The 15,764-nt window shown below is 32.9% G+C and overlaps 1 protein-coding gene and 1 long non-coding RNA gene across 11 annotated transcripts in view; one reads left to right on the plus strand and one right to left on the minus strand.

The window, feature by feature from the left end:
• LOC114940538 (echinoderm microtubule-associated protein-like 2) overlaps positions 1-15,764 on the plus strand; it is a 37,516-nt gene that overhangs the window by 11,826 nt on the left and 9,926 nt on the right. Inside the window, exons 1-7 of one of the 10 annotated variants that reach the window (XM_029315261.2) lie at positions 5,813-5,962; positions 8,118-8,432; positions 9,853-10,083; positions 12,902-13,058; positions 13,327-13,440; positions 13,846-13,974; positions 14,648-14,716. In XM_029315261.2, coding sequence (XP_029171094.1) covers positions 8,381-8,432; positions 9,853-10,083; positions 12,902-13,058; positions 13,327-13,440; positions 13,846-13,974; positions 14,648-14,716 — 752 coding nt within the window. In that variant the 5' untranslated portion in view covers positions 5,813-5,962; positions 8,118-8,380. Of the gene's footprint in view, positions 1-2,313; positions 2,419-5,812; positions 6,058-6,574; positions 7,513-7,793; positions 8,433-9,852; positions 10,084-12,901; positions 13,059-13,326; positions 13,441-13,845; positions 13,975-14,647; positions 14,717-15,764 lie in introns of those variants that run through there. The other 9 variants (XM_029315258.2, XM_029315262.2, XM_029315259.2 and 6 more) reach the window with 9 other exon arrangements.
• Positions 1-15,764, minus strand: part of LOC114940540 (uncharacterized) — a 117,582-nt gene that overhangs the window by 5,123 nt on the left and 96,695 nt on the right. The gene's annotated exons all lie outside the window — the stretch shown is intronic.

Here is a 15,764-nt window from a genome sequence, read left to right on the forward strand (position 1 = left end):
TATGTATAAGACCGCGTATATATGTATATGCAGCCTGCTCACGCACAACATTCAGTTTGTGTGCCACGAACGATATCGCGTAAAATAAGTAGGGGTCCGATCTTATGTACCAATAAGGCAGTGTTCTGGCTGGGTCAATGCTTACTAGTTTTGTATTTCGAGTCACTCCATCGAGAATTCCTTTTGCGTTCTCGTTCTCTTGTCTCTCCTTTTTCGATGCTAGGTCTGATTGGCGTTTTTTTTCAAGGAAATAAAATAAAATTTGAAAGTTCGGATTATTTTTTCATTCATTCAGTTTGATTAAAATAATATAATAAAATACAAGTATGTAACTCTAAAAGAGCACATATGTATGTTATACAGCGCAAAAGGATTTGTCTGAAAATAAAAATAAAAATCTTCCGAAACCACACTGGAAAGATGTCAAGGCTAATATCTGTGTTGTGATGAATGATCCAATGCAAAAGAAGACGCTACATCACAAATTGATTAAAATTTGATGACAAAGCAGAAGATAATTTTTGCAATATTGTATGCCTCAATATGATTAATTAAGGATCATCAGTATTCTTCGTAGCAAATTGTTTTCGAAGCGAAGAAACAATAATCTCATCCCACGAGCAAATAAAATCGCGCGCTGAAGAATCTTAATTCGTAAAATAAACATGTTCATCTTACGTAGATTATTATTACACAGACGACTCGCGGAGTATGCAGCAACTTCTTTGATTCAAGAGTCGATAGTCGACGTCAGGCTGCATCAAGTGAGATTGTAAAGCATCGAGTCTGCCACGTATCCTGGCCATATTCGCCGAGTAATATACTCACCGTGTCCCAGTTCGCGATAATGCACTTCAGATCTCTTCGCGTTTCCGACATACATTCGCTCGAGCGAAGTGGATATCGATAGTCGCGAGCGCGTATAAAAGCAGAGTGCCGTACGTAAGGCGCAAAAATGGAGCCGGCTACATGATGACGGCGTCGAGATGAGACGATATCTCTCGAGATATTGAGAAATTGCGCGAAAGCGGGAAGGATATGTGCGAAAGCATGCTCAAAAATTTATCTCCATTTCTTTCTGGTCGACGAAATGTCAAAGAGAATGATTCCGAGCTTCGCGCGGGAAAAACTTTCAACGTAGCATACATTAATTGTGAAAATTTATCTTCCTTTATTTCTGTTCGATGAAACGTCAAAGAGAATCATTCCGATCTTCATATTGTAAATTTCTAATTAAAAATATTATTCGTCAAAATAATCTCTATATAAATTGATATTATTTGATAACAATTGTCAAAAACGCGCCAATACGTAATTAATCTGCGGATGTGTCAGACTTTATCATATTTATAAGAGAATTTATGAAGCATAAATCTTACTTGCACTCCTCACATTTGGCATTCAATTATTAATAAAAGAGTGCTGCCTTTCCTCTTACGGCAGCTGTAAACATGAAAGGTGCAACACGTCCTACATTCTCTGACGATTCCTTATGTACGCACACCATCGCGTATCGTAATTCGTTTTCATCGACCAAGGTCGTTTTATGTTGATGTTCCTCCTTTGGAACGAAATTGCCGGCAATTCACGCTCGCGGGCAAAAACGCGGTGCGGAAAAACATGCACGCGTTTAAAAGTTACGAGATTTTATTGCTTACGGCCGCGATCGATGCTTACGTAAAGGACGAACATGCCCGTTAGCCTCCTTGCCAGAAAATCTGTATTAAAAATCGAGAGTTACAGTTCTGATATATGAAAGAGAAAAAAATGCGTGTGCAAACATTTGCATATGCGCGATATTTTCGAAAATCAATTTAATAAATAAAAAAATTGAATTTTTACACGACATGCGTCACTTCTTTTAAAAATAAAAGTGTATTCATTATATTATTAGTATAATTTAAACGTAAATTATATATAAGAAAAAGTAACATTTTTTTAAATATAAATTTTTCATCATATTCAGAATCTTGCAATTTATACGAGTATATGTGATGTTTATTTATTACCATTAGGTTGATTTTTTAATAGTATATAACAAAATTCTAGAAATAATTATTTTCAAGATAAATAATTGCAATCACCGATCCCATCCTTGGCTAAGACTATTGTCTTCGAACAATGGCGTTCCGGTAATTACGGAAAAAATTAATAAGGAGACGCGAGATCGGAAGTAGCGGGTGCGATATTTCATTGTAACGGGATATGATGTGCGCGCAGTGCAAGTGCATCCGGTGCAGAATATAATCTATGTATATCTATATAATGTATATATATATATATATATTTCTTAATAACATTTTTCTTTTTTAGACGCGGGATCTTCAATCAAGGCGCTACACAAGGATGAAAAGGAAAGTTCGGAGTCGACGATGCGCGTAAACGGGCATTTGGAACACAGTGCGAGGCAAGAAATGGGTAAGCCCGCACTTTCCACATCACTATCGTAACGAATCGCTTATTGAAAACGGCGACAAAATTACGGAGCTTTCTTTGTCGCAACAATTGGAGCACTTCTCGTTAAGCATTTTATAATATAAGATCTACATATGTGAAAGAAAAGAAAAAATAAATAAAATTAATATTATAAAATATATAATAATATAATAAATATAATAAAAAATATAATAATATAATAAATGTAATAAAAAATAATATAATAAATATAATATATTAATATAATTAAAAAAAATTTCTTTGAATGTAGGAATATAAAAATGGCTATTCTCTCTCTTTCCACGTGATTGACGTGTCGATCGATTTTCAATCGAATGACAAATTGCATCTGATTGAAACATAGGCATTATATATCGCGCATACAAGGACGTGTAGCGATGAAAAAATGGCGACAAATCGAGACAATGTGCATGCTCGCATACGAGTCACGTAGCGCACATTGTCTACAGTACGGTGGCACTTGTTATATAAGCCATTCAAGGTGGCACGATGACGTTATTCGAAGGTGCGCCGAGAGCTCATCCTGTTCTTTCATTAATAACGATCCTCGGCGCGCGCGGCTTCTCTCTGTGTCCGAGAAACGCAGTTAACGGTGCCTTCTGGAATTTCAGCAAATTCCTCGTCCTCTCCTTTGGCTCAATTTTCCGTGCACGGCGAATAGCTTCGCATGCCGCAGAATTACAGACATTGCTTAGTATTAGTTGTTCAAGCAAGACTTTTTGACGAAAAATTATCAAACACACGATTGCAATTCTAAATATATTTGTATAAAACATTGATTTCATAATTTAATATTGACGGTGAATAGGATTTTAAAACAGATTTTTGTATACAATAAATAATAAAAATATTCAAAAATTTCGATAGAGATAGAAATTTAAATGAATATTTACCATAAAATCGTTAAGCTAGATTAAGTGCCAAAAATCTGCCAATAATAATTTGAAAACATAATATGGAATAGTAATTGAATATTAATTTAAAACCATATAATTTATGCATAATAATTATCAATTTAATTTGCTTTGTGTCAACATTACGTGCTTCATTTGTTTCAAACAGTTAAATTGAATTGATAACGCTTTACGTATCAATTACACATTCTATCTAAAAATGTCACTGATAATAATTGATTTTTGATAAATTATCTAAATTACTAAAAATAATTTATTTGGTGACATAGAATACAAAGTAAAATATAGCATACAAATATTGGATTTGTAATTTTTGATAATTTTTTAGCAGATAACGCAAGTTGACATTTATCAAAGAAGAATTATATTGATAATATAATTATTTGACAGATCATTATATGTTGATAAATGATTTAAAAAATGTGAGATGCAAAGAGATGTATATATCTTTTTATACTTTAAACGCGAAATATATGCAAATGTTTTCGATATACATATATAAATGTAAATTTTTAAATTCAAACATTGTTACGTTTAAACGTTGTTACGATTGAATAGGTTTTATCCTATATCGAACTAGTCAATTAAAAGCATAGCTGTTACATCATTTAGCACGATTCTTGCCGACAAGTTGACATGATATATTGCTAGGTGAGACCGGATCTTTATCGGAAAATTACACTGCATTTAGGAAGAATTGATATAAAAAGAAGGACGTTACTTTTTTGTTTTATATTACATTTAAAAATTGTTTAAATGTTGGATTAATAATATTATTTAAAATAATATCCTTAAACACATAATTAATATTTTATTAAATAATTTATTATCGTGCTTTGTTACTTATTTTTACTTTCGTAATAATGTAACGCAATCATTATATAGCCTGAAAGTTTGTGAAAGCTGATAGCGCTCCGAGAAAAAGATACGATTAGAATGCTTGTGTAGCTCGTTGTAATTAAGACCGCATTGTCTTCGAAGTAATTTATTATTCAGAAAGTTTCGGAGTAATGGCATAGGGAAGAGCGGATAGATTTGCATTAACGCATTTCATTACAAATAATTTCTCCACTAGAACTCAACCGAAATATTATATGTAACACTATAATATAAAATAATATAACGCTTTTATAATATTTCCTTCTCCAAATTTTTTTAATGGGATTTGAATTTGTACATTTGTTGGAAAAAATTATTAAATTAATAAATATATTTATTTCAGTATTGCCTAATAAATCATTTATTTGAAACAAATAAATATTTATTTGTTTTAAAAAAGATTTTCTTATATCAAATAAATATTTTTCACATCAAATCAATATTAATAGTTTCAAATAAATGTTTTATTAGGAAGTATTGAAATAAATATTTATTCGAATTTAATACATTTTTTTCAGTGTGAATAACAAGGAAAAATTTTATTTTACTTTTCTGTTTCGGGATCTTCAGTTAATCTCAATTATAACAATTACATCATATACATATATTTAATTTGCTTCTCTTACTTTCGCGTCCTTCGCGTGCATAAATTCTCAAATGCAGTATTTTATGATAAAAGTCCAGACCCCACCTGGTAATATATCGCGTCAATTTGTCGACAAGAATCGTGCCTATGGATGATGTAATGCCGATACTTTTAATGGACTAGTTCGATATACGATATAGCATAGAACCATTTTAAAGAATTGCGAGGGTGTGCCGTTATACAGAATACGATCATCGTTTAGGATCGCGAAGGGAGAATCGGGAAACCTAAACTAACAGATAATTCATCGATAATCTGATGTTATCTGATGAGAGTTTTAAATGTTGAAATGTAAATATAACGCTATAGAACATTTATTGGAAGATTATATTAAAATATTATATTAAATATATATAAATTGAAAAAAGAAATAAATATGAATATAACAAAACTTTCATATTTAATTCCAAGTTAAAAATCATCACATATTTATAAAATTATTATTATAAAAAATATATGAAAAAATAAAAATTATTTAATGAAAATATAAAATAAATATGAGTATGTGTGTGTATAAATGTATATATTGATATGTATAAATTTTTAGTTATTATGAAAATGTGATAAAAAAATTTATTAAAAATTTCAATACCGTCGCGCAACAATAATTCATAATAAAAAATGTAGATGTTTCTCTGAAAAAAAAAAATAAAATAAAAATATACATGCAAAAAAAAAAAAAATAAAAATCCACATGCATAATAGACCCGTTGAAAATCTGGTGCAAATTCCATGTTGTAATTAAATGACGATTGATTTCCGGCGGGTAATCTGACAAACCACTTATCACCGGGGCCAATCTCGCACTATGTACGTACGTTCTATCCACAGTCAATGGCACGACGTAGCTCGCCGTCATCTGAATCATCTCGACTATCTAGACCGTATTGATCGCGGCCAAAGCAGCTGTAGCCGTACACTCTGACAGTAACGTTGGGGCGGCCGTACGGAAAACACACGTGTTACCCGAGTAGCGGTCACGATGAAGTCGAACTCGGCGTCCCTTTCGATGAACAAAGCGAATCGTTGAAATCTGCTGGACGTATCCTGACCGTACGAATCCCATGTAAATCATTTCCGGTTTTTCTCAGGCGGGAGGCATCTTGGCGGCGCTTTTGTCGGTCGCGAGAAACGCGTTGCGGAAATTCCCGCCGTCAGAAGGTTCGACGAATTTCGCTCGATTTCATCGCGATTGATTGCGGTTTTTGCTTGGACGTGTGCGGAAATAAATCTCGCTCATCGACGTTAGTCACGCTCGTTTCATTCCTCCCTTCCCACCACCGTTTCACGCTTTTTCTCGTCCATGTGATAAGTGAAAGGTCGCGCAGTTATCATGGTTGATTCTACTATGTCGTTTACCACAAAAGTGTCTTTGGCGTGGATGACTGGTTTTTACAAATTATTGTTGGATATTGGTGTATATGTATATCAATCGAATTAATTTTTATATTTGTACGTTTGTAATGAGTGATGTTGATAGGACGTTCTTTAGATGGGATATTTTTTGATATTGTATTTTTATATAAATTATAATATTTTTATTATTTCGTATAAATATTTGATCACTACTTTTTGAGAATCGGCAATATTAAAAAAAATACCAGACATTGATAATTTTATCAGCGCACGCAGCTGTTACCACCCACAAAACAGTGATGTATCTTGTAAGATATTTATGTTTGAAAAACCAGTTAGGTAAACATAGCCAATCGGATGAATTAAATGCATAAAGTGCATAAAGTTTGCGCACAATAATTTTTTACTTTAATCGCAAAATTCTGCAAATAAACTCAATCGAGTATTCTCATACTTTATATTAAAAATATTTACTCTCTAACACATATTTTTATTAATATATATCTTGTCATAAAAAAACCGTTTCCGTGTTAGTACTCCATCGATTGTAAGCAATTTTTTTCTGCAAAGCGTTAAAAGTACGAGACACAAAGAGATGGTCGTATAAGTACGAGGGTAAAGAGCCTACGGTCGATTATCGTTCATCTCACCGAGTGGTTATCGCATCTTTCAGTGGGAAAAGCACTGACGCGAAGGAAGAGAGGAGTAGAAATTCCACGTTCCTTTCCTCAGGCTCTACAATAAAGATACGCGCGTCTATGCATTATTTTTACAATATTTTTGCAAATATCAAACGTTTCTTCAAAAATAAAATCGTTTTAAATTGCTAAATACAACTCACATTTTCTGCGTATTTTCGTTATCGTTATACTTATCAAGTACAAAAGTGCACATTAGTGCGCCTTTGCATTATTATAATAAATTATTAATCTATTTTTGCATCGTCATTTTGATTTATTTAAATTCGAAGTTATTGTGTATTCAAATCGGTCAAGAATCCATCTAAATTGATTAACTAGAAGAAACTTTTTTATATATACGTACCAAGAAAATTGCATATATTCATAGATGTCAAGAACGTGGATATATTTTTCTTCAGATAAGATCGTACGTGAATATAAATTTTTATTTTACTTTTAGAATACGTCTATTTGCGTAAAACGTTAGTGACCGATATGTCTGCATGCCGAGTTCACGTGACACGCCTGGCATGTTCGAATTCTCGCTGTTCGCGACGTTTCAGTTTCGACAGTATCAGCGGTAAGAAATGACGTGCAAAAAAGTCTGTTTCGTCTCACGTTTACCGTCATTTTTTTCCCTTGTCGCTACGTGCTAATGAAAGAATCGTGCTAATTCGATGACGTAATACTTCCACGTGCTAATTTCAAAACGTTTAAATGACGCTCAAATTGCCGATTAACGATGGTGTTCGTTAGTGTTGTGAAACTCGATCATAAATGCTTGTATAAGTTATTATTAATATTATAATTTTTTATTTATTACTCTATGTTTAAATTACATTATCTATTTAAAAAATATATAAAAGATTATAAAAAAAATATATAATCTTACAATTAGAAAATCTTTGTACTTCTTGATTAAAAAATATAAAAAAATAATTGTATATTAAAACAATACATACTTTCTATTTCTTGTATTGAAATTGCAAATGGAAAGATAATGACTTGATAATTGGAAATATTTCCAGGACATTTTACTTTTATTTCGAACACGGAACCTTATACTTGTCTACAATTAACGCGTATTTTATGCGTTTAGTTGCGAAATCCTCCCATTCGTTCTCGTATCATTTTAATTGCTCGTGAGAAACTCTGTCCACAAATCTTATTTTTATTTACTTATAGATACGGAGCATACATAGGTAGGCATTATAGTCGTGAGCGAATGAGATTCGCCGAGAATAAAAGAAGGCTAAGCGAACTGGATATTAATTGTTGAAGGAGTATCGTTGAAACTGCGGCGAAAAAGAGAGAGAGAGAGAGAGAGAGAGAGAGAGAGAGAGAGAGAGACATGTTGATGGGGAGTGTATTGGTTCTGTTTGTGCTCATTAATCAGTTCAATTGAATAACGTATTAATACTCCGGGGTCATCGCGAGGGTTAATCGCAATGTCCACGCCGGACACGATGGATACCATCGACGAGGCGGAACAAGCGTGGCGTGAGTACAAAAATAAATATTTCATCGGTTTTTTTTAGATACCGTCTCTTTGGACCGCGAAAAATTCACGACGGTTCTTCGAAACGATCGAAATTTGTAACAGAAATTCGAGAGGAAGTTAATAACATAATACACATAATAAATTTAATTTAAAAACATTTTCTGTCTACTGTATAAACAAAATCGTAAAAAATAATTAAAAATTGTTTAAATACATTTTTAAAATTTTTATATCTTTTACTTTGCAAAATTTCTACGAGTTTCTGTATAGCATATGGAGTTGTAGACAACATTCTGACAAATATTGATTTATATTTATTGTAGTAATGATTAATTGCTGATAAAAAAAAGCGATCACAGATGCGATTCATAAACGGAATCATGATATATGGGAACTTGACTTACGGATTCCACAACTTTCGTTTAATATATTCCATGAATTTCAAATGGCCAGACGACAGTGCGAGGCAGTAAATCGTGCGATAGCTATTTTTCTTATTCTACTAGTACTGTTCGCGGGAAATACGAAGCATAAAAGATCCGACTGATAGACATGCGAAATTATACGCACACATGCATGCACAGTCGGTACCACGTGGATCATCTGGTATTATCTCGTTCGACACACACCGGGAAAAGAGTTTAATTTTTATCTTGACAGAGTGCGGAAACTTGGAAACCGTGACCCAGTTCGCTCTATTTCTGCATGAAGAAATTCGTAAACACGTACATTTTTGACAGGCTAGTTAAATACGTCAAATAAATCGCGTGCTTTTCGTTTGCCAACTAAATTGCGCGAATTGCCATAATTCAGGTCTATCTATGTACATGACACTGTAAATTATGAATGTGCTACTCGTGCAGGGTTTGGTTAGTATATCGTTGTATGATTGATAAGAATGATATTGAAACGCTTTTAGTACGCGTGCTAGTCTTATTTTGCAGCAATAGAGAAGCGTATATATATAAAAGAAATATTCGCTATAAATTTGCAATAATATCATGTCTTTAAATATTTTTTTACATTAATATTAAATAAGCAAATAAAAAAAGTTAACATATAAATTATATAACAATTTTTATTTTTTTCTTAATAATGTGCTATATGTAAATTTTATATTAAAAAATTTTCCTGTTTTACAGTATAAAATTGCTTATAATTCTGAAAGTTTAAAGAATATATAAGCTTATGATGACTTTTATTCGAGCATATAATTAAAAAATTAAATTAATTTCTTATTAATATCGCTGCAGAAATAAATAGTTCGTACTTTTTTATTTTATTGATAATAAGTTCTGAGAAATTCTGCTTCTAAGAAAGATTAAAAAGAATTGGCCGGGGATGAACCTTACAAAGGATAAGATTGTTAGAGCCAAGTTGCGTCTTTGCAACATGGTAAATAGCAATTCTCTTTTACAGATGAGATGCTGGAGTGCGAGACCGGGTCTCTTTTGGGCAGAGTGGCGGATCTCGAGAGGCAATCCTTGGCGCAGAGAGACGAGATAGTATGTCTTCGCGCCACTCTGGCGGACGCGCTAAGGCGAATTGCCCAGCTCGAAGCGAGAGAGAAGCGGGAGGATGATAGAAACGAGAGGAGAAACGAGAGAATGGTATCCTCGCCTCTAAGGAACGGCCATGTACCTCTCAGAAGTAAGTTGGCAAAGTTGCACAGTCGATTACGGAAGTCTGTTAAAATGCCTCAACTCCTCGTAATTCACGTCTACGAATCCGCGGTACCTTCCATATGTGTGTGGAAAATTATTCAAAATTAATCTCTTAAGCTGAATCAGTGAAAATGTCACCGATTAAAGCAGAGATTTCGTTGAAGCTTACAAGTGAATTTTATTCTTTTTCTCTGTCCAGATAATACTGTATTTTATTTAAGACAATATTTATACAAAGATATCTCCTAGAATTTTAATACCATGTAACAAGAGAGGGTATCATTGTCAGTGAGAGATATATATTAAATAATATAATTAAATTTTTGAAAAATTGAGAGTACACTTAATAGTATCAACTTTTAATTCTATTATAAAGTCCTATAGATTAAAATATTTATTATTGCTTAAACGATTAATCCTTAACTCTTATGATTTATTTCATTGTCTCCCTTTTGATAAAATTCTGTTAAAAAAGCTACATTGATCATTGATTTTATCTTCTACAATTTGACTCAATAATTAACAAGCATGAATAAAAGAGTAGTGTTTCGTTCTCGATAACGAAAGGAAAGTTGATTCGATTGATCGATGCGTGACCCGTAAACAACATCGGATTAGCCGCACCTTTGCTGGTATCCAGACCACAAAAGGCGCACTCTATTTCTCATAATAATCGTTAAATGAATATTTCAGTTATTTCATTATTACGTTATATACGTTATAACCAAACAGTACCGAAAACCGAGTATATATCAATAATTTGATATATAATTATTACATATAAAATTCTCGTTTCAATAACATTTTTTAATGAATAATTGTTAATTTTGGAGATCAGGTTATTTATAAAATTAAATTTATTATCTCAAAACTTAATAATTATTGAACTAGAGAGTTTGGAGTTGGATTTCATTCTTCCATCCAACAAGAGAATTCCTACTTTCTTTTCACTACAAATTTTAGTATCTTATTTCTGTTCACGTGAAAAAAACAGAAATAATACAGCTTGCTTCCTTTTCCTCTCACTGATTTCTCTACAACAAGAATATATAATTAAATTTTATTCCGACATACGATGGCGTATTTGGTTTCACGAGATCGCGGAATGGATGCATTGCACTGTTGCGAGATGCAAATTAATATATCGATGTAAGTGCAAGCGCCGATCGCATATCTAATGCAACCTAAGTCAAGCATGCATTTCTAATGGATTTGTGCACGCCGGTACTTCTAAAGTTTCGATCGTTACAAAAAAAATCGCGAACGCGAGGAAGCCCTGCGAGATTGTCTGGAAACAAGTCCGATGTATTGTGTTGTACCTGTTGGCACGCGACGGCTTTAAGGTCACGTTCGGTTTCGCTCGGCGCAGTCGAGAAGCTCGCTCACGAACGTGAATGGATTCGTAATTGTTTGTCAGTCTTCGTCATTCGTGCAGACCTTGAGAGAAGGTAAAGTGTTCGCGGAAAGTGTTCGGATTGGTAGTACTTGAATTCCCTGGCGAGATGGAAAAGAGAAGCATAACATGCATTAAATACCGCATTATTTAATTATCGTATGTTTCGAATATTGTAAAAAGTAATATTGAAAATAAATATTATTTGTTAATTCGTCTATTAAAATAACAATTGACAGAATGTTCAAAAATTGTTCTGTAGATTTAGAAAAATAATAAAAAATGAAAGAGTTGTATTTCAGACTTCCAAAAGTTAGCTTAACAGAAATTTGCGAATATGTAAAACATATTTGGGAGTAAAAATTGTAATTCTAGCAGACAAATCATATTTACGAAGCTAATAATGAGTAATAACTTTGAAAAAATAAATAAATCTTCTTTTATGCGCCTATTTGTGATGTTTAATTAATATATTTAATACATTGCTTTTCAAATGTATCCAAAATTTATTCTATAAATATTTTTCCATATTTTCAATTTTAAGAAAACTGTTTTTTTTCTTTTTGTTTCTATTATACTATAAAAATATCATAAATATTTCGTTGATTTTTGTGTAGGTACGCTGTAAAAGAATATGTAATTCTATAAAATTGTTTATAATATACTTATATATTATTTGACATTTCATTTTTACTCGTAAATCGAGTTTTGCGAATCACAGTTGTGGTTTATGGGAAAAGAAATGTAATTGAAAACCAAAACGGAAGTACTGTTGTTGATGTTCATTAATTCTCTCATATCATTAAGGTACCTATGCTCGCGAACGTGAATAGTTTCTAATTATTCTCCGTGTTGTCTGCATTCCTGCGATCGAAAGCATGTGAATATTTCTCTAGTCTTCTGTCAGATGATCTGCAGGAAATGAAAACGAGAAGTGCTGACGTGCATAAATTACGAAGCCGACAGCGCTTCTCTTGACGCTTTAGCGATTGATGAACGTAGGAAGGCTGCAATACACGCGGAAGACATTTTGAATATCGCGCACCGTTATCCTGCTATTGAAACTCAATCATGCATTTTGCATCTCGCAGCCATATTACGCATTATTTAAGCAATATTCCAAGTTAACGCGAGAGAAACAGAGTCTAAAATTAAAATCAATGTAGGTATATAAAGAAAATTTGCTTACATATTATTATAAACAAATTAATATTTAGAAGATCATCCCATGTTTCCTCTCCAGATCATAAAAGATCTTGAATCATGAAATATGTATAACGTAGCGTGCTTAAAAAACGGGACGTTACTATGTCGGAACATAAAAATGTCACTGCTTTAAAAGTTTTAAGATACAACAGAATATATTTTACTAGCTTAAAATGTTCCGAGTGAAAGAGAAAGATATTTTTAGGTAATCAAAATTCGGTGCCACAAAAAGACTTGAGGCTACGTCAAACCAGCGGCCTCAGAAATTCCACTTCTTCAGGATCGTCGCAGGATGTTCGCGATGCGACATCCAGTCCGAGGCGACCTGCCAGCTATGTGCATTCTTCTCAACTTCCTCAAAGGTGTGAGAGCTCAATTAATACATTATAAATTATATTTGACTTCAAAGTCAATTCTTGCAGAGACGTAAAATTCAGTTTTTTGAGATAGCAAACAGATGAAGCTATTTTCTTTTTTTTTTTTTTTTAAGATTTTGTAGCTTTATGTATAAAAATTTTATAAGGATTTTGAGATATATTGTCTCTGTTATCTTTTGTGTTTTATATTTTTATTATATTTCGTAGGATTTAATTAAATTCTTAATTAACTTTTAATTATCCTTTGTTTCAGGAGATCCGTCCATTATCAGTCAACGGGCTCTTTGCATTCGGATAGTCCGAGTAGTAGTAGTGTTTCTCCGGTGCCATCGCCAAGTCCTAGAGCTACACCACTGCCTGTAGCCAGGTAAGGCTATATTTAATTAAGACTATATTTAATTAACTAATCTAATTAACTTGGCATAAATATATAAATTCACTGTAAAAATCAGATTATTATCATTTTATGCCATAAAGTAGAAACCAAGCTAGAAATTCCGAACGCAAATAAGTCCATTTATATAAACAATTCTGAATCGATATTGCAGCAATTTCAATTATATTTATCGTTAGTGCACTTTTATTAATTGTACGTTTTCTGTATAATCGCAATAAGTATGCGCATGTGTGTCTGTGCTTCAAGTATCGCCGCACCAAGTAATGACCCTCTTAGTACCGATATATATTTCGATGTAATTATTATTACGATGCTATGCGACGCGTAAATGTTATGCATGGCGCTGTTGTACGAGGACTGAATTCGATGTCTTAGATCGCCCACGGCAAGATCAAACGGACCGCCGCAAAGTAGTTTAAGAAGAGCGAAGAGATGGTCGTCCACCGGCGATTTTACACACTCTCCGCAAAACCAGGGAAGCAATTCCCAGCTCATCGGCACCAGGTTAGCTCGCGGCTAATGATGTAACAGTAAAACGCACCGTTTGCTTGCTATTTGTGATTTTGTTCACATCTCACTGATTATACACGAGTTGAATTTTTTTGTTAAACATATAGTCGGTTTTCTTACTTTCTTTCTTGGACGATCGAGCGCGTTTTCCCGTCAAAGCCATCGTGTTTCATTGACGAGCAGATTATTATTGCCTCGTCTTTTACGAGCTCTTTTACGCTCTTTTTTGCATACTTAATATATGCAGTCGAACATTGTTTTTTCATAGTTAATAACACATTTACTTAAAAATACTTGTAAAAAATAGAAGTTGTGGATTCTGCAATAGGCAGAATAATATTAATGATAAATTCCTAAAGATTTTGTGGTAAAAATGAGATAAATCTACAATAGTTTACTTTGATGTCTAAAATTGCATTTATATAAATTAAAGATTTAAAATTCCTTGAATTCCAATTAAAATCTAATAAAAGTTAACGAAAATTAGCCAGCATTTTGCCCGGAAAAAAAACAAGATTCAGTATTGTTCTTCAAAAGAATCTCTTTGTCGATCCATCAAAGCAGGAAAACGTCATCTTTGTCTTTCTATCTTTTTTCTCTTTCCTCTTCCTTCTTATTTCGTTTTTTTGCACCGCATGGTTTTCGTTTGCATTTTCATTCGTTATAGATTATCTGCGTCCACCAAGTCCCTGTTCAACCTGTTCAAGCCACCGGCGATGAACAACGTCAAGCACGGGTAAATAATAGCAAGTACTTTAGTTTAGACAACTTATATATACATACATATATATTTCTTTTCGTACTTCTTTTCGGCTTTATGCACCTGTATTTAGGTGACTCACGTGCTCGCCCATATTTAGGTGATGCACGTGCGCACCGGGACAGCCTTAAGATACTTTTGGCAGGTGAGCGTGCACGGTAAAACCTCGCTTAAAACCTACGCGAGTTAAACGCACGTGTAGCATTTCCTGCGGATTAGCATATATGATATACATATGCGTATGACATATAATTTACGATCGGCGGCTGATTGATCCTTTATAGAATGAATAGTGGTTTATATCTATTTATAAGTAAACACCTGGAATTTTACGATATACTCCAAAGAAGGGTTCACGAATTTAATTAACGCTGTTAACGCTATCAAATGCTAATATTAATTATTAAGAAAATATATTGCTAATTTTTAGCAAACAAAATTCTGAAGTAACTAGATTCCATTTGAATATTTTCTAAATGGTATTCAGCATGTTATATTTTATTTTTACTTATCTAACTCGTAGATGAATGAGAGATCCTTCAACTATAAAGATAGATCAATCAATGTTTTTTGCATAAATTAAATTGCAAAGAAAATTTGCTTACGTTAAATTTACGATATACTCCAAAGAAGGGTTCACGAACTTAATTAACGCTATTAACAGTATCAAATGCTAATATTAATTATTAATAAAATATATTGCTAATGTTTAGCAAACAAAATTCTGAAGTAACTAGATTCCATTTGAATATTTTCTAAATGGTATTGAGCATGTTATATTTTATTTTTACTTATGTAACTCGTAGATGAATGAGAGATCCTTCAACTATAAAGATAAATCAATCAATGTTTTTTTTTGCATAAATAAAATTGCAAAGAAAATTTGCTTACGCTAACGAGTACTAATTTCGAATTGTTTGGCAATTCGTTGAACATGTTGCCAGGAATTCCTGTCAAACAGGGAGTTACCGTGCCGCACGCGTTTGCATGTACATAGTATAGCACATATTATCACTGTATTGGC

Source organism: Nylanderia fulva, unplaced genomic scaffold (assembly GCF_048542155.1).
Source record: "Nylanderia fulva isolate GAGA-0341 unplaced genomic scaffold, ASM4854215v1 Scaffold5, whole genome shotgun sequence".
Classification (NCBI taxonomy): Eukaryota; Metazoa; Arthropoda; class Insecta; order Hymenoptera; family Formicidae; genus Nylanderia; species Nylanderia fulva.